At 31.5% G+C, this 20,933-nt stretch overlaps 1 protein-coding gene across 5 annotated transcripts in view; it reads left to right on the top strand.

Annotated features, from left to right (window-relative positions):
• LOC127062856 (alkaline phosphatase-like) overlaps positions 1-20,933 on the top strand; it is a 123,047-nt gene that overhangs the window by 84,983 nt on the left and 17,131 nt on the right. For all 5 annotated transcript variants that reach the window (XM_050991778.1, XM_050991777.1, XM_050991776.1 and 2 more), the window contains exons 4-8: positions 898-1,072; positions 1,818-1,996; positions 4,142-4,349; positions 5,778-5,918; positions 6,792-6,986. In XM_050991778.1, the coding sequence (XP_050847735.1) occupies positions 898-1,072; positions 1,818-1,996; positions 4,142-4,349; positions 5,778-5,918; positions 6,792-6,986 (898 nt within the window). The remainder of the gene's footprint in view (positions 1-897; positions 1,073-1,817; positions 1,997-4,141; positions 4,350-5,777; positions 5,919-6,791; positions 6,987-20,933) is intronic.

Raw genomic sequence — 20,933 nt, 5'->3', positions numbered from 1 at the left:
TCTTTCTTTTATTCTTCCTTTCCAGTTTTCTTTTCTTTTTCGAGCTAAATCTTTTTTCTGAAGCATTTTCCCGATGAACAAGCGAGCAACAACGTCATCAACGTCGTTCTCCCATCGTTGTTTTCCAACGATATTCAAATCGATCGGCATTTTCTATGATAATGATGCGTGTCTTTTATGGGACCACCTTTTCCCTTTTTTCTTTCTTTTCTTTTCCCCGTTTTTTCCTTTTTTCTTTTTCTTTTTACGTGTTTTCATAGTACTTGCTTACTTACGTTGTCCTTGTACTTTTTAAACCGGTGAAGAAAAATGGAAAATAGCTGACGTCTTTGTACTTCACGATGAAAACGTCAACGTCTGCATGCGATGCCTTGAAAGAATTACGTTTGTAGTACGCCTTTTTCTCTTCTTATTATATTATCCTTAGATCTTTTCGCATCAACAATGACATAGTATCCAGAATAGTTTTCTATCGTATTAGTGAAAATACGAAAGAGGTATTTAGATGATCGAAACAAAAAATTGTATAAATACTTATATCGATATCTTTTATCTTAATACATATATACATATATATATTTTTTTTATTTATTTATTGTACATACACGATAAACGATAATAAAACAAAACAAAAAAGAACGTAAAGGAATAAAGAAATTAAGAAATAAAAAATTGTACGGATAAAAGTCAAGATTAACGTAAATTAATCACCCGCACACATCTACATACAAATACACATAATGACACACGGATACAGGTTTTTGTCGTGTTTTTTTAATATCGATTTCAAAATAAAATAATTTCTTGATTGAACAAAGTAAGGCAATTATTTTCGTAAAATATCTCTCAGCTTTAATCTTTACCTTTACCTTTACCTCTCCCTCCTTCCATTTTCAGACTTACAACATGGATGCGCAGGTCGGCGAATCATCGGCATGCGCGACAGCATTGCTTTGTGGCGTTAAAGCGAATTACGAAACCGTGGGTTTGGATTCCTCCGCTCGCTTCGAAAATTGTTACTCGAGTTTCGACGCGCGCGTGCCATCGCTCATAAATTGGGCACAAGGCCAAGGCAAGTGCACGCATTGTCTAACTATTTTCATGAGTAATATAATACAGCAACGTGATCGACATGATTTTTCTTTCTTTTTGACTTATTTTCTTTCTTTCTTTCTTTCTTTCTTTGCTTTGTCCTTCTTTCGTTTTCTTTTTTTTTAATCTTCAACCTTTCTCTGGTCTCTTTTCTTTTTTTTCATCTTCTTCTTCTTCTTCTTTTTCTTTTTTTTAAACTTCGACTTTTTCTTGTGCCTTTTCTTTTTCTTTATCTTCCTTTTCTTCTTTTCTCTCTCTTTATCTTTGTTTCATCTTTTTCTTCTTCTTTTTCTTCTTCTTTTTCTTCATCTTCTTCTTCTTCTTCTTCTTCTTTTTCTTCTTCTCTTTATTCTTCTTTTTCTTCTTTTATTTCTTCTTCATCTTTTTCTTCTTTTTTTGCTTTTTGATCTTCTTTTTCTTCTGCTTTTTGCTTTTTTTAAACTTCGACCTTTTTCTTGTCCCTTTTCTTTTTCTTCATCTTCTTCTTCTTCTTCTTTTTCTTTTTTTTAAACTACGACTTTTTCTTGTGCCTTTTCTTTTTCTTTATCTTCCTTTTCTTCTTTTCTCTTTCTTTATCTTTGCTTCATCTTTTTCTTCTTCTCTTTATTCATATTTTTCTTCTTTTATTTCTTCTTCATCTTTTTCTTCTTTTTCATCTCCTTTTTTTTCTTTTTGATCTTCTTTTTCTTCTGCTTTTTCTTCTTCTTCTTCTTCTTTTTCTTTAGGCAAATCTACGGGCTTGGTTACAACTACAAGAGTCACACATGCAACACCAGCGGCCCTTTACGCTCATGCAGCAAGTCGTTATTGGGAAGATGATGGCAAAGTTCCACCTGCGTCTCGTCCTTCCTGCAAGGATATCGCTCGACAACTTCTCGAAGATGAGCCCGGTCGTAATATCAACGTAAGAAAGGCCTGATATATTTTTCAACTTATTCAGAAAAAAGACATGAATAAAAATAGATATAAATGTGTAAATATATTTTTGCGTTATCACATTCGTTGTCAGATATGTAAATTGAAGGAAAAAACATTTATGTCTATATGTTACATTTTTTCAAACTTTTCCAAAATATACGGGAAAATGTTTTGAAATCTGTTAAATTTAAAGACCAGTAAGAAATTTTTGAAGTTATCGCATATCCGTATGAATTTTGACGTCATATACGTCACACGTATTTATGTAATGTTGATAACAAATGTGATATTACGTATGATTGTATCAATGTGTTGGGTTAATTCATAAATATAAGACATTACAAAAATAACAGAATTAGTCGCAATGTATTACAATTATTGAAGTAAGTACGATATTAAGCACTATCGTTTGAATTAATATTGATAAAAAAATTAGGCCTAAGAGGTCGGATAACTTACATTAATGATCCAAAACATGGATCCAAAATTTGAATCTTTTTCCGGATCATTTGTGATAATTTCAAACTTTCTTCGCGAATTAACATGAGATTCGTTATAGTATAAATTATATAAGTAATTTTTTAATCTTCTTTTTCAAACTTTTATATCAATTATGATTTATATTTGTCGTATTAAATAATAAACTACATTATTCTTGCGATAGGATATATTTATGAATTAGTCCTATAAATATAATATATTATGATTAAAATTCTTAGTCTTATCATTTCGCATAGCTTATCAAGTTGAGTTATAGATAAGTGTCATTTTGTTATTATCGATTTTGTACTTATTAAAGGCACTTATACACACATACACACACACACAAGTCGATCCAATATATTATTTCATGAAAAATTATGATTTATTTGTTTTTTTTTCTTTCCGATTAACAATATAAATAAAAATAACAATAAAATAAAAATCTTGATCATTTATTGAATCTTATTGTTACATGACGAATTTAGGAGTAAACAGGACTCAATATATGTTCGTATTCTGATACAAAAGAATTAGTAGGATCAAATGTGTAGGTTCGTAGGTGATATTTTTAGAAAAGCTTTTTACTAGTCGAAATTAGATTCTTTAGTGAATTGCAGGATAGATTTTCGCAAAAAGGAAAACTAAAGGAAAGAAAGGGAAAGAAAAACTAAGCGAAGAAAGGTTTTGTTTTAGAAAATTAGTTGGAGATTAGAAAAGAGTCTGTAGGAAGCGAGAAAGCGTAAATGGGGATAAGGGAGTCATGTAATGTAGCGAGGATAACTAAATTTAACAATGTGAACAGTAATTACAATAATAATGATTATGATAACAACAACAATAACAATAACAACAATAATAATGATGATGATGATCATGATAATGATAATGATAATAATGATGATGATAATAATAATGATAATGATAATAATAACATTAATAATTATAATAATAATGATAATGGTACGAATCATAGTATAGGTGATAATGATAAAAAAGATAGGATGACGCGAAGTGAAAAGTAACAGCTATTTATTTTTAACTTCATTTAAATATGCTAAATGCATTGTTTCGTAAGAACAGTAAAACAATAAAATTGAATTTACTATATTATTACATATTTCTTAATAGAAAATATTTTACTCTTCTTTCGTTTCATTCCATACTTCTTTGCCATATATACATACATACATACATACATATATATATTTTTACATTCATTGAATCGTTCAAAGATTTTATTAATCATCTTCAAACGTATAACGCAAGAGGAGATTCGTTCGTTCATATCCAACGAGCGAATTCATCGAACCGACGATAATTCATCGTTCTTCGATACGCGATATTATGTACGATACGCGATTTACGTAGTTAGATTCATTCGTGTAAAGTGAATTAAATTCGTACGGGATATTAACGTGCATTTACACGAGTATACTATTATACTTAGTTTCAGTGATCCTTCGAACGTGAAACAAAAGCTTGTTAATCGAAATGTTCACTTTTTATATTCCAGCATTATAACTTTATTTTAACTTTAAATTACTTTCAGCCACTTTCGTAACTTAGATTTCTCGACGATTAATATTATGTAATATGTAATATGTATCGAAATTTTTTAATTCGTTAACAATGATTTCTTGAATTTTAGGTAATACTTGGTGGTGGCAGACGTCATTTTGTACCCAAAGTGACCTTGGATCCAGAAGAACCGGATAAAGAGGGTAGACGATTAGATGGGAGAAATCTAATCGAAGAATGGTCGAGAAATAATCGCATGAGGAAAGTTTCCGCGAGATACGTCTCCAACAAGGAACAGTTCGAGAGCGTTGATGTTCGAAAAGTTAATTACTTGTTAGGTAACTCCGAATATTTCTATATTAAATAAAAGAAAACAAAAAAAAACATTGACTTTGGTCTACTCTACTAAAAATCACAACATGCGAATGGCGTTGAAAACAAAATGAAATAAAATAAAAAAAAAAAAAAAGAGAGAGAGAAAAGAAAAAAAAAACGTCACGATTCATGAAGATAAAAAGCCAAACAATCCGCGTTTCTGCGGATTTAATTTAGTTGTTTTTTTTTTTCGATTTTTTTTTGTTTCACTTTTTTTTCGTGCTGATGTTTTTCTTCAAATATCTTTCTCTACTTTTTTGGATTAATGACGATGCAATTTATACGTACGGTCAAACTAATCGTATTGTTCGCTTTTTATTGCTCATGCTTATCCTTCTTTTGTAGGTACCCTACCATTTTATACATACGCATACATCATATACATACATACGTATATACGTGTATGTCTCACTGTATTAAAGTACTATATTTATTCAGCATGAGAAATCACGTTTGGAAATAATACATACAAATATGTACATACATTCATGCATACCTGTATATATATATATGTGTGTGTGTGTGTGTGGGGGTATATAAATATATATATTTATACATAGATACATACACACACACAAACACAAATAAAGCCCCGTTTATCTCGATAAATGGGAATATCTCGTGAGGGATTATACCTATCAAAAAATTTTTTTTACAGATTTGTTTGGTATGATAGGGCACATCATATGGTGCCAATTTCTTTTTTCTCTTTTTTCTTCTCTTTTTTTCGTGGGTCGGACAATAGAAAAAATTTCAAAGCCCAATTTTTTCTCCCTTTTTTTTTTGTTTTTTTTTTTTTTTTTTTAATAAAACTGTATATTTCTTTTCATTGTACCGATGACATTTGTTGACGACTTGCCGTATGAGATAAAGATTTATTATTATAAAAATATTATAAATTATATTATAAATTTTGTTAATTCATAAGAAATATAATCCTGTATCGTTGATTTATGGCTGTTAGTATACATTATAAACAGCTGGATTTATAAACAATGACCTAACATTGGCATTACATGACATATTATAACAAATAAATTTGTTAACAAATTTTTTTTATAGATTCATTCCCTCACGAGATAATAAAGACCCTCTGAATATATGTATGTTTACATACACGCGTACGCGTATATATATACATATATACGTATGAATATATATACATACCTATATATGTATGTACATACATACATATATATATATATAGATATGTATATACATATATGTATATATATACGTATATACATATCTATAAACGTACGTATAGAAAATATACAAAGAGATAGAAAAAAAGAAAAAGAAAGAAAGAGAGACAGAGAGAGAGAGAGAGAGAGAGAGAGAGAGAGAGAGAGGGAACACGTAAATACATACAAGCTACGTTTATTTTGAAGGACTGTTCGCTTATTCTCACATGGATTTCGACGTGGATCGCAATACAACTGGTACCGGGGATCCTTCTCTAACCGAGATGACGTTGAAAGCATTGCGTATTCTCGCAAAGAATCCGGAAGGGTACTTTCTTTTTGTAGAAGGTAAGCTATATCACAAATATATTTTTATTTATTCTTGGTACGTAGATACACGTACAAAGACACAGATTATTTCGAGGATTACTGTTAAACTAAACGATATATACAATTCGTTTAATTGTACGACCACGTGAATGATGTTACGAAATAAATCGACGTTTATAATATATAAGAAATTTCGTAAGAACATCTCTAATAATAATATCATTCGGTCGTCTAGTTCTTTCTTTTTCCTTTCATCTCTCTCTTTTTTTTTTGTTTTCTTAATCTCCTATTTAAAAAAAAAAAAAGAAGAAGAAAAGAAAAAAAGAAATTCACTTTCCTCTCTGTCGCTCGACTTATCCATTTTTCTAGTTATTTCCTATTCCACGTTAGAAAATTTTTATTTCTTTTCTGCCAGCTGATTTTTCCATTTCGCGGAGAAAAAAAGGAAGAAAAAAAGAAAGGAAAAAGAAATGAATGGTATAAAAAAGTGATATTTTCACGTTGGAATCAGACGATGCCGAGCTGGCTGGATGATTTTTCTGCTTGCTGCTTCGAACTCTGAGAAAAATATTTCTTGCATTCCCTTATCTGGAAACACCACGTCGTACGTATCAATCTAAAGGTCGGGAGAGTCCCTCGAATTTTTATTCAATTTACGCGTACCATAAATCTCGATGCGTTTCTAGAAACGAGATTTTTTTTCAACGAGCGACGAAAAAGAGAAAAATGAGATAGAGATAGAGGCAGAAATAGAGATAAAACGATAAATAGATAGATAGATAGATAGATAGATAGATAGATAGATAGATAAATAAATAAATAGATAGAAAGAGAGAGAGAGGAGATAATATGAAGATCATTGAAAAGGAAATCTTTCGACTTACGTTTCAGGTGGTAGAATTGACCATGCTCACCATTACAACAACGCTTATCGCGCTCTAGATGAAACCTTAGCGTTAGAGGAAGCAGTTCGAGCGGTTGTGAATGAGGTCGACCTTATGGAAACTCTCATCGTCGTGACTGCTGATCATTCTCATGTCTTAACTCTTGGTGGTTTAGCAACTCATCGTGGCAATCCTATACTCGGTAAGTTACACATTTTTCTTTCTTTTCTTTTCTCTCTCTTTTTCCCTCTCTCTCTCTCTCTCTCTCTCTCTCTCTCTCTCTCTCTCTCTCCATTTCCTAAGAATAATAAAAAGTCGATCTTTCGTAAACAAGCGGAATGAAAAGAAGAAATGATTGAAATACGAGACAGTTAAATAAAGAAAATGAGAAAAAGTTAAAGAAGAGGAGAAAAAAGGGAAAGAAGAAGAGAATAAAGAAAAAAAGAAAGCAGAAAAAAGAAAAGTAAAGAAACAAGATAAAAATTATTTCGGACAAAGTTCGGAGTTTCCTCTCGGAGCTTTTTTTTTTTTCTTTTATTTTTTCTATTCCTTTCTCTCTCTCTCTCTCTCTCTCTCTCTCTCTTTGTTTCTTTTTTCCTTCCTTTTACTTCTCCTTTCCTTCTCAGGGACAACGTCGATTTATTATATAACTCTCGTTTTGTTCGACTGGAGTAAGAGCCGTGAACGACCGCCAGTCTTACTTCCTCTTTTTTTTTATAACTCGAAGGAGTTTTCTTTTGGCTCTAACCTACTACTACTACTACTACTACGACTACTGTTACTAATAATATTACTACTACTACTATTACTATTACTAATAATAATACTAATACTACTACTACTACTACTACTACTACTACTGTTATTGCTACCAATACTGTTACTACTTACTTACTCCTCGAAAAGTTTGAAAAGCAGTGTCCTCAACTCTATACGGTCCGATCTCTGTCGGTAGGGGTAGGTATACATTTTTTTTCATCTCGCAATGCTCCGTTCATCCGGACTACCTACTCTTCCGTATGCAATTAAATTCCCGAGTAATATTCATGGTGGTGGAAGCGAGAACATAAAAAGTATGATACTCGAAGTTTTCTCTTTCCTTTCTTCTCTTTTCTCTCTCTCTCTCTCTCTCTCTCTCTCTCTCTTTCTTTTCTACTCTTCAGTTCGATCGTCCTTTCGACCTCATTTCTTTTCCTTTGCCACTAAAACACCACAAAGTTGGCCGATAGAGAGAAGAGTACTTGATCAGAATTAAGGTCTGTAGCTAACGTGGATACAATCCAGAAGCTGTTATTATTCTCTCTCTCCCTCTTTCTCCCTCTCTCTCCCTCTCTCTTAGCTCCACGCGTAACGTAACATTCTTCAATTTATTTTTCTACCCCGGTAAAACTTACGTACACACCCACGTTCTACCATTCTCGAGAAATGTACTCTACCTCGTATTTTTCTGTCAAAAGAAAACGAACGTTACCGTGTGTGTATATATATGTGTGTGTGTATATATATATATATATATATATATATATATATATATATATGCTGTGCATATACGAACAATAATAATCTTTTTATGGTTAGGACACAAACAATTAAGTTATACATATATGGATAATCCATCCTGATGGATTTCTGAATTATTTCATACGCGTTAAAGTTGATTTATTAACTATTTTAAACTCTAACTCGAGAGAACTCAACTTTTGCTGCCAACTAGAAGCTTTTGGAATAAACCGAGCTTAATAATGCGAATGGGCATTTTATCTTTCCGTTGTGCATTAAACTGTACTAGATAGCAGTAGTAAAAGAGCACATAGCAGCCGACTATATGCTATAGGTATATGTATAAGACTAATGCAAGAGCTTAGATTCGAGATGAACGTATGTAATGCGTTCGGTTTCCCTAAAGCTAAGCTTTGCTAAAAGCTATGCTGTCTGGCATTTTCACTATATCTCTTTATCTGTCTACTCGGTAATAACGTCCTTTTGTATTTGTCACAAAATATCCAGGAGATATACCCTTTTAATCTTACGACGTTAATGTACAAATTATGTCATGTTAAATGCATTCGAATGTCGGTCAAGATCTTAAAAGATTTTTAATAATTATAATACTTCAATTTATTTGTTTTAAATTGTTACGCATAAGAATCGAATTTTACTACTATATTTGTAGTATAATTTACGATATAGATATACAATGATTATCATAATAGTTGAAAATAATAATCAAAGTTGAATAAATTAGTATTGTTTAATATTTTATTTGATGTTGGTATTTCAATAGAAAATTTCTTTAAAATTCTCGAAATAAATAATCAACGAATATGATCTAGATCATAGTTAATTTCGTTTAAAGTTTATTATTATATTCATGATATAATTTATGATATATATATATACATAATGATTATCATAATAATAGAGAATAATATGAAATAGTGTCAATCGATATTATTTAATTTTTTATTTGATATTGATATTTCAAAAGAAAATTTTACTTTTTAAAGGAATAATCAACGAATATAATCTACGTAGATCGTAGATAATTTCCTTCAAAATGTATTATTCCATTTATAATATAATTCACAATATAAGTACGCAGTAGTAGAAAATAATACGAGATAAAGAGATTTAATATTATTGAACTTTTTTACTTCATATTGTTGGTTAAACAAAAAATTTATTTCTAATATTTTGAAAAGGAATAATCAACGAATATAAGGAAATAATATTTTTCGTAAAAATCGATAAAGCGATAGAGAAACATTGTCGATGAATACGTCAGAACCCTTTTTCTCTTTATCCGAGAGAAGTACTTCGTCACGAGGGACTTAAGCCAGACCCAACGAAAGTTTAGTCCTCGATACAATAAAATCCAATCTCCGTCAACAATTCCGCAAGCTTGAATCGTTCACTGCCTGTCTATCTACCCTTAAATTGAATCGTACTTTGGTAAAACGTAAAATACAGTATTTCGTGACATTTCTCCTTTAGAGGATGCTCCCATCTTTATTCGAAAGATTTTGAGAGATCGTTATTATTCAAGAAAAAGCTTCGAAGGAAAATAAAAAGAGAAAAAGAAAAAAAGCAAAAAAAAAAGAAAAGGAAGGAAAAAAAGGAAAACAAAGAAAAAAAAAACAAAGTACAGAACACTCATCGTTTCGTTGCGTTTCCCTTCCGTTGCAATTTTCCGCCTTACGCGTCCGATTCGCCGTGCTTTCATTATCGTTCTCCCCTATTCGTACAAAAGAGAGAAAGAGAGAAAGAGAGAGAGAATCATCCGTTCCGAAAAAAAGAGAGAGAGAGAAAGAAAAAGAGAGAGAGAGAGAGAGAGGGCGCGGCGAAACTCAATTTTCTGCTCTTTAAAGTTTTCCGCGAGAAATTACGTGGCCGATAGATGTTCGTCGTTTTGTACGCGTTTACAGGCTTTATAGATTTACATGATAAAAAATTTATTCGCCACGGAACTACGTATATGGGAATAAACGAACTTGTGCGTGCGTTTGCTTGTATTTTTGTATATGTATATACAACGTACATACATACATACATATATACACTCTTTTTTTTTTGGAAAGACATCGGTCGAACGTTTAATCGAATTTAACGAGATTTTCGACGACGATTACATGCAAATAATATACACGCATATGTATATTGGTACTTTACGCACATTTGAATGTATATGTATACATACGACATACAATATACATAATGTATGAGGCACGTGTAAGTCTGTATTGCATATAATTATATGTGTATATATATATATATACATATATATATATACGTGCATACTATATACATACGTACATACACAGAGATAGAATTTCACGGCTTTCCGTGACGTGATCAGTATTATTATTTGGCTGTTCTTTGAACGATATTAATTGGTATTACGTTTGAGCTAGCGATTAAAACGTAGTTATTAACAAATAGGTAATAACGAACGATTCGGAATTGTTATAATTATCCTGAAACAATTTCGATATGATCGAATCGATAAAAGCGATGACGATTTGAAAATAAGGAAACATAATCCTGAGAAAATTCCGATTTTAAAAACTTTTGCATTTTCTTTCTCGGTTGAATTTCTTCGAAATCGTTTGAAAAATATATAATGTAATCGTTGGCAGAATGTTGCCATTCGTGGAAAAAAGTGCTACTCGTTGCATCTTTTACTAGCAGCATCTATGTAGTATATACTATCTTGCTTCTTTCTTATTAAGCATGACCGTCGAGAGTGTCTTATTCAATGTCTTGGTTCTATCACCTTAATGCTTTTTATGCATTGCTATTCTGCATAATAGCTATATTTGTTTCCCTTATACGCATCAGAGAAGATTATATTACATTTTTGTTAAAAGTACGAAGATAGAAAAAGAAATCATTTTTAAATTAATCGAACATTTTTATAAAAAGGATGCAATTACGATTGATACGTGGATATACGCGATATGAAAAGATTTCCTTTTTATTTTTCTTTTTATTTTTTTTTTCTTTTTTATAAAACAAACAAAAAACTTTCGAACAAATTTTATTTATTTGAAAATTGAATTTTAACAAATTTATAATCGATTAATATAAAATTCGTAAATATTGTGTAGCATTGCTCGTGGATCATTTATCTCTCGAACTTTATTAAAAATCGTTCGCTTTTATTTTACTTTAAATTAAATATATGTATTTGGCGTTTTACAGATATTTCCTATTAATTTTTTCATTGTGATCTATCTGACTATTTTATTAACTTTTAACATTGAAACGATTGAAATAGAACGTGGATGTTCCTTTTGTAAAAGTTGTTAAACGATCAATCTAAAATTGTATGCAACACGTTTTTCGTTATAGTAGATAAACTGGATGTAAAATTTTATTAAATTTGGTTTGACCAATTTGTTGCATTAGAAAAAAGAAAAAAATAAAATAAAAGAACAGAAAGAAAGACGTGATTCGTGTAAAAGTTAAAAGAGAATTAAAAAATGTCATATCTCTGTCAAAAGTTATAACGAACAACCTTGTGTTTTATATAATTGCATGACACTCATTTGCAGCGGTGTTTGAAAAAAAAAAAGAGAGAAAAAAAACAAGAAAAAAAAGAAAGAAAGAAAGAAAGAAAGAAAGAAAGAAAGAAATAATAAAAGAAATATAGCGGATAAATGTATACACAAGATACGTTGCAGGAAATATTTATTTGTGACAGAGTATAAATGTTTTGTTCGGTGAAACGAAAGAGACAGTCGAAGGGTTGGAGGGTGTGAAAGAAGATAATGGAGGGGTTTCGAAACAAGACCGAGCCAAGTTTCATTCCTAATGATAACGGATACAAGTGGCGAGCGTTAAATCATATCGTTCGGAGTGAGTTTCGCCGTGAAATACGAGCTGTGAAAGAGATCTGATAAATTTCTAGCCGCTATATATATGTGTGTGTGTGTGTGTGTGTAGTTGCAATGTCGGTGCAGTGTCGATGTATCTGTGTAACTATGTGCGCGTATGTGATTTTTTATTATTCCCCTCGATTCTTGTTTGTACTGTTTTTTCTTTCTCCTTTTCTTCATTCTCTCTCTCTCTCTCTCTCTCTCTCTCTCTCTCTCTCTCTCTCTCTCTCTTTTGCCTGAAAGCGGCATATGAATATGCAAGAATTTTACTATTCACATTCGCTTCGTAACGATCGTGGACGACGGTAAAAGAGCTATCGTCGTCGTTGTTGACGTTTGATGTCATGTTGTAAAAAAAGAACGAAAAAAGAAGAGAGACAGAGAAAAAGAAATATAGAGGGAAAGAGAGAAAGAGAGAGAGAATGATAGAAGAAAAGAGAAAAAGAGAGATAGAGAAAGAGAGAGAGAATGATAGAGGGAAAGAGAAATAGAGAGAGAGAGAGAGAGAGAGAGAGAGAATGATAGAGAGAAAGAGAGAATAAGAGAAAACTCGGAGAGGAAGGGAAAATGAGAAATTGTTACGGGAATACGTTTTCCTCTCCCGATGCTTTTTCAGTACTGATAATCGAATGACTTCATGATCAAAAATATGAAAAAGAATCTCTTCCCATATGCAGCATGACTTTTGTAATATTCGCGACTACTGTGTACGAGATTCGATAGAAACCGATATGGGCAAATTTTCCGAGAATTTGCTGACGAATATGAACTCTTATTCATTTTTTCTCTCTCTCTCTCTATCTCTCTCGAATTATAATTTATCACGTTTCTTTTGTCTCTCTCTTTCTCTTTCTCTCTCTCTCTCTTTCTCTCTTTTTCGCCCCCTTTTTTCTTTTTTTTTTGCATAACGAAACGACGGATATGGATATGTATATGTATTACCTGTTTTTGAAGTTCTATGACAGAATCTTTTGCTATCTCGTAACTAGTTTTTTATATAATAAAAAATCAAACAAGTAGAAATATAAAAAAAGGGACAAATGAAAAAGATAAAAAATAGAGTAAGAAGCAAACATATAATAAATGCATAGACGCATCACCCCTTCATTATTTTTCATTTCTTTACGTATATATTTATATATATATATGTATGCATATATCTATATCTATATTCATATCTATATCTATATATATATATATATATATATATATATATATATATATATATATATATATGTATATCAATATATCTACGTGCCATATATCTCGAGTTATCGCGTTGCGGTTAGCCAGAAACTGCAAGATAAGAAATTTTACATCCGTCGCAGTGCGTCGCAGTGAAAACGTTCTTCTTTTCCTAACATACAACACTAATTCTTTCCTAATTGTAATAGCCGTCCGCATGATATTCAATCCATCTTGAGAATCGGTTTTCTTTCGAGAAGAGACCAGAGTAAAAGATATCGATTTAATTTCAAGTTAGTCGTTCGGGCTCTAACGATAGAATCGGGACACCATTAAATCTTCTCGAAAGGTAATTACGGATTTATAGGATCAACTATTGACACGCTTATCGTCGTAATCTTTTTTTTTTCTTTGTTTTCTTTTTTCTTTTTTTTTTCTCTTTTTCTCTTCTTTATTTATTTATTTTTTTTTTCATTTCTTTCTGTCGCTCCTTTTCTTATTTTATTTCATTTCATTTTACTTTATTTTATTTTATTCTATCTTGTTTTACTTTTTTCTTTTCTTTTTCTTTCAATCAACACGTTTGTACGTGCCTTCTACCAACATCGCTCCAAAAAAGATATCATTGTACTTTTAACGTATCACACAGGTGAAGAAAATAATATCGTATTTTATCGTATTTACAAATTTCGTTAGGAGTTCAGTATCAAGTCGATTATAAGATTTGGACGGAATTTTTCCTACTTCTTTTTTTCTTTTCCCCACCCTCTTTTTCTTCTTCTTCGTGAACTCGCGAATTTTTCAGAATTCAATCCCGAAGGGAATCACTTGCGACATGTTTGCGTTCGCTCGAGTGCGATGACCCGTCGCTCGTGGATCTCATTTAATGGACAAATCTTGTTTGGAAAAATTGCAAAAGAAAAGAAAAGAAAAGAAAAGAAACGAAAAAGAAAAAAGAACAAGGAAAAAGAAGAAGACAGAGAACTGAAAATAAATCGATGAAGATATTCGCGAAAAGGAATCTCGCGATTTTTCACGATTTTATTGTTAGACGTGCTAGTTATACCGTAGCATTAAAAAAACTAAAGGATGGTTGAGGGAGTAAGGACGGAAGAAATAAAAGGAATAACAAAGGAGAAAAAGAAAAAAAGGAGGAGAAAGAAAAACAAAAAAGAAAAAAGAAAAAGAAGAACAGAAAATATCGCACTCATCGATGATGCGAGAGCTCGTACTTTGCAAGCGTTTATTAAAGTCGAATTATTTTTTCTCTTTCTCTATTCCTCCCCTGTTCACTTCCTTCCCCTTCTCCTCCTCCTCCTCCTCCTCCTCTTTCTTCATCTCTTTCTCTTCCTTCTCCAACAACAACAGTAGCGGCGGCCCTTGCGAGGCGTCGGATGAAGCAATTAAAGCCGCTACGACAATCATAATTTATTTGTCGCAAATTACATACATAAAGTTTTACGAGTTTCGCACGTACCTATATCTCGGTAGGTCCGTAGATTCATTTTATCGCGCGAACGCAAGCCATATTCGTTAAGGATTTAATTGCATTTACAGTACACCGATTTACCTCGGTAGATACACACAGATATCGATGGAACGAACCGGCCGGCACGTAAATTAAATATTTTTAATTGACGATTCAACGCACGCGCTCCACTTGCTTCGTGTCGAATGCCGCTCGGTCGAGCACGAATCATATCTTGAATCTCTTTGTGAAAGCGAGAGAGAGAAAGAGAGAGAGAGGGGGGGGTATAGATAGAAGCTAATGACTATATACCTACTTAAGTTAATCAAAATCGCATTATATTCGTGCAAGTTAACAAACAACATTAACGTCAAACAAATTGTTTCCAAATTCTCCAATTCACGTACATCACGAATCTCTCTCTCTCCCTCTCTCTCTCTCTCTCTCTTTAAAATAATATTCTAATATTTTATTGTTAATCAATATACTATGATAATTGTAGTACGATAATTGTAATAACTGTACTATTATATATTATAGTAGTACTATTGTTCGACTACCTTTGTATTTTATATTTATTTTTATTTTTATTTTCTCTTTAATTTTTTCACCTCTTTTCCGTACTGCGGCTTGAAACCCTTGGAAATAAATTATGTTTATCTCTATCTCTTTCTCTCTTTTCTCTTTCTCTCTTTTTCTCTCTTTCTTTAATCAAAAGAATCACGTATTACTCGACCCGGTTTTAAGCGAAAGCATTTCCACATAATCGTGCTCAGAGAGCGACCCATTCAGGACTACCTACAATTTTACGATTATTTTTCATTTCGTCCTTTTCCTTGGCAAACGTAGCCACCATTTGGATATAGTATCGATATGTCATGGGTCATTTCGTTCGAACATTTACATAATGACGTTAAATCCGTGAAAAATACGACCTCTTTGGAGGATCATTATCGACAATTCGTATTCCACGCATTCGTATACGTTCTTACAACATCAAAAATAATTTTCTTTTTATACTTCCGCAATAACCTAAAAAATTAATCTCGAGATCTTTATGTACCAAGATATATATATATATATATATATATATATATATAAATATATTTATAAAGTTACATATAACTTCGAGCCTAACTGTGTATGTCAGCCCATTCCATCCGTCCTTCCTCCCTTTCGTAAAGATGATCCGTTCGCAAAGTTTTTAACTTTTATTTTCCACGATGATTAACCAAGTTCAAAAACCATTTCGATTTCGAGCAATCGGCCGAAGTAAATCCGGTTCCCTTCGCGATCGTGAGGATTGAAATTTCGTCGAATATTTTCCGTTCGAAGAGTTCATTCCACTCAACGTTCTCCTATACGGTGATCTATCTGGAACAATGGCGGATGAGGTGAATTAGCAAGATCGATTGGTTGCCGGTGTAGTATATAAAGCGACGCGTTCAATGTAAGGTGTACGCATACGAAACTATTGAATGTGTATATGTATATATATGTGTGTGTGTGATATGTATATACATGTATATATATATCTATGTGTGAGTGGATAGGTGTGTGTGTGCGCGCGCGCGCGCGCGTGTGTGTGTGTATGCGTGTGTGTACGTATATGTATATATATATATATATATATGTAATATGTGCAATTATGGTACGAATTGGAGGGCCATTGTAATTGGTGCCATGAGAATGGCTGAGAATTTATTGGGTTTGATTAGGAACGTCTTTGACGTATGAAATGTTAGAAATTAACCCTTTGAACAGCACCAATGTACATTTTCGTTTCACGTAACTTAGTTGGTCTATTGTAACATGTAGGTACTTAAACGAATATACAGTTTCAATTTTGTACCAATCTACTAGTCCCGTTAATTTACTGTCTGGTCATTGTATTAGAATGTGTTTATTTTTAAGAGGAAACAAAACTTATTGGAAAAAGTGATATTGAAAGTGATATCAATGAGAAGAATGTAAAATAATTCATTCCGATCGACTAGCTGGCATTAAGAAAACTCATTGCTCAAAGGATTAATAGATGGTAGATCGAAGCGAAATATTTCTCCGATTTTAATCAGGAAATGGTGATAACGAAGAGAGAACGCATTTAATTGCAGGGAAGAAGAAAAGAGAATAGAAGTATCCTTGAAAAGCGATCGATTTTTTGACTATATTTTCCCGCTCGACCTCCTTCGATTTTTATATATACATACATAGGTACATACGTATATACGTACAAACATGGGTACACACACACACGTATACATTACACACGTGCAAGTCCCGTTCTTTTTTACTCCAACGCATTTTCCACGTTATAACCATTTACAGATTAAAGTGGGTCACTCTTCGTTGGCTTCTATAGTCTCAAGAGTAAATTTTCCTTTAAAGGGTTTACTCCGTTCGATGAGACATCTCGTTTGGTAAGAAATTTTCATATTTTCCTGAATAAAAAGAAAAAAATGAGGTATTCGGGTTAACTTAACCAAACAAAATCATTGAGGAGAGTAAACATGTTTCAATGTGAGAAATGTGATATATATATATATATATATATATATATATATATATATATATATATTAACTATATGTACGTACCTACACCTTTATACACACATATACATAAATATGTATAAAAAGTATAAAAAGAAATATTTTTCTCTCTATCTCTAATTACATAATTATATAATCTATCCATTTTAATTTAAACTAATATTATTTATATCTCCTATTTTATATCATAATTTATATTAAACTAATTTTATCCTACAACTCGTATACCTACATACATTTATACTAATACCTACACACATTTTCCTACTACCATTATTTATTATTACCTTTCCTTTTCTAACTATATTCTGTTATATAATTATATTAATATATTGATATTAATATAACTCTATTACTATAATAATAACTTTTATTTTTATTTCTTTAACCTTTACTCGATTCTTATTTCTTATATAACTTTTTTTTATTATGTAATTATTTTATTTATTTTTCTCTTTTTCCCATAGAAATATCATAGAAACTAAATCATAGAAATAAATTGCCTGTCTCTCTCTCTCTCTCTCTCTCTCTCTCTCTCTCTCTCTCTCTCTCTCTCTTTCTCTCTTATCTCTTTCTCTTTTCTCTTTCTCCTTTATCTATCTATCTATCCTATCGATTTCTCTCTGAGTTTGATCGACCAACATCAAAGGAACGTAACACGTTCCTACTTCGAACACACACATCCACATACCTTTAAATGTTCTCTATCGGCGAATTTATGGCTAGGTTTATATGCTCTTCTTAACCCTGTCTCCGAGCTAAGCTACGTTGGCATTCGGCTTAAGCTTAAGCTCGAAACTTAAGCTTCCAACCGGAGTTAAGACTTCCATTGGACTCTTCCTTTCCTTCTCAGAAAAACGAGGCCGTTTCAAAAGAAAGTTAATGGAAATTTAAGACAATTCTTAAATTCTTAAATTCAATGAGAATCCGAGTAAATCATTCCTTTTTCTTTCGTTCTTTCTTTTTCTTTTTCCTTTTTTTTTTACTTTCTTTTTCACCGAAATATAAAAATTCGATCACAATCTTTCTCGCAGTTTTATAAATTCGAAGGAAATATCGTCGCTATGGTAGATTTTATAGGCGACGAGAAGTCTCGTAGAAGCTTCTCTTTCTCTTACACTCTTATACTCTTATATAAGTATGTGTGTATATATATATATATATATATATATATATATACACATATACATATACATATAACATACATACTCGTTTCCTTCGAGTGGTAACTCGTCATTCGAATAACTTACCAAACAGGCAAGTTACTAGAACTTTAGAAAAGTTTTTGAATTATGCGAAACGTAGCAACTACACAGGAAACCACGTACATACATATACATACATATATATATATATATATATACTTTTTATATCTATGAGATAGATGTGAAAATAACATAGATTCCTCTGTATAAAGTATAGCGAAATATTTAACGCTCTTTTCAATATTTATATATACATATGTACACAGCAAACAAATGAAACTCAAATATTATTGTCACTCTCTCTCTCTCTCTCTCTCTCTCTCTCTCTCTCTCTCTCTCTCTCTCTCTCGCTGTTTATTTTGTTCTTTGTTTTTTTTTCAAAATTTATAAAAATACGTTCTACGTATTACTATTCCCGTATTGGCTTTCAATACGTACTTCTTTAAATTTATTTAAAAAATTTACTACGAATAATAGCCATTGGCTTCGTTAATTTTATTTCTCGAACGTTTACATTATTAATCAAAATACAGCGATTAAAAAAGTATCCAATGTAATATATTCTTTTTTATTTTCTCATTAGAGGTACTATTTCTTTTTTTCTTTTTTTTTTTATAATTCAGTTTGATATGATATAAAAAATTAATGATAATAAATTTAAACATTTTTTAATTAGGTCATTTCAATTACATATCTATATATAAGTTTTAATCATTCAGTAAGATGTCGTATTTATTTAAAATATATAGAATTTTAAATTATTGTCATACTGTATACGTACATGAGAATGTATATATGTGTGTGTGTGTTTGTATGTGTATCGCCTACATTATTTCTATCATTCTTTTCAGTTTTAAATGAATGTATTTAACAAAGAAATTTATCATTATCAGAACGTTATATTATACATTCGATAAATTTATCGATTCCTGCAAAATTCGCTTCGGTGATCAACAAATTAACTGATCGTAAAAAATACAAATTCGAATTGTAAATTCGAAAGGACGATATCATCCGTTCCATTCATTAGCGAATAATAATGGTCCGAACGAATCGATCATGATGTCTAATAAAGAAGAGTAGCGGCCACTCGGGAAATTGCGGTGACTATTTCCTTTTTTCCGATTGATGTCGAATAAAGTTTTGACCAAAAGGCAAACCTTTGTTAGTTAAGGGCCATTTCGATGCTAGAAAAGAATAATCTAATACGAGGGAATTCGAAAGAGAAAGCCATCGTCGAAATTACATATACGTTTATTTTGTTCCACATATATGGTGTCCCTAAAAGGCTCGGATAATCTGCTATGAAAGTTTTACTCGTCACGAAAATCAAATTTCTTTTTATTCTTTTCCTTTCTCTTTCTCTCTGTCTGTCTGTCTGTCTATCTCTCCTTCTCTTTCTCTTTTTCTGAACGTGTGTGCTAAAACATTTAGTGACAGAAATGATATTAAAGAGGAAGAAATAAAAATTCATATTCTAGATAAAATGACATTCATTTTTCTGCTAGAATAATTTGTAGAACATTCTTTTCCTACGTTCTATTAGCAGTTAAATTGTCTCGAAATACTTTACATACTTTTAATAAAAAGAACGTATTCCCACCGACATATCCGTTAATTATCATTTTACTAAACGACAAAGAAAAAATTGAAACATTTAAAGAATATCATTTATTATCTTTCGATTTTCACACCGTTCATTAAAAAATATTATCTGTTTTAATTATTAAAAAGATAATAAACGAACGAACACAAATTTGCCAACATTCTTTAACAATTAACTTCTCTAATTGATCTAATTAAAATCTTCATCCAGTAGACTCTATATATACATATCTATATCTATATATTTATATATCCATATTTATATCTATATTTCTATACATACATATATGTATATATATATATATATTAAATACATAGAGATAACACATAGATACGTAGAAAGAGAAACAAACAAAAATTTGAATCGCAACGCTAGAAGAAACAATGACACGAAGCAACCAATCGAATTATCTTTTTAACAAATTGGAATCACGAACTAGCGTTAGAAGAATCTAATGTAGAAATAAAAGAAAAGGAAAAGGAAGGATCGTGATTGGGATGAGTTCGTGAGAGGTAGTTAAGGTTGGATAGGCTAGAATAGGGTAACATAGGGCTGTGAAGACCTAAAGACGTAAAGAAAGGTTGGATGGGATAAAGTATGATACAAGCTACGCTCGAAAGTACAGAAGTAGCCGGTGTAATTCGAAGCGAGGAATAAACGCGAGTTCTTTCGGACTTTGAAAGTTTTCGAGACGCAGCCGCCACGCTTGGGATTTTCTCGGAGGGTCTCTCCTTTGAAAAGGCAAGCAGTTCATATC

Source organism: Vespula vulgaris, chromosome 3 (assembly GCF_905475345.1).
Source record: "Vespula vulgaris chromosome 3, iyVesVulg1.1, whole genome shotgun sequence".
Taxonomy (NCBI): domain Eukaryota; kingdom Metazoa; phylum Arthropoda; class Insecta; order Hymenoptera; family Vespidae; genus Vespula; species Vespula vulgaris.
Note: the sequence above shows the minus strand (reverse complement) of the source record. Positions and strands in the feature narration are given on the sequence as shown.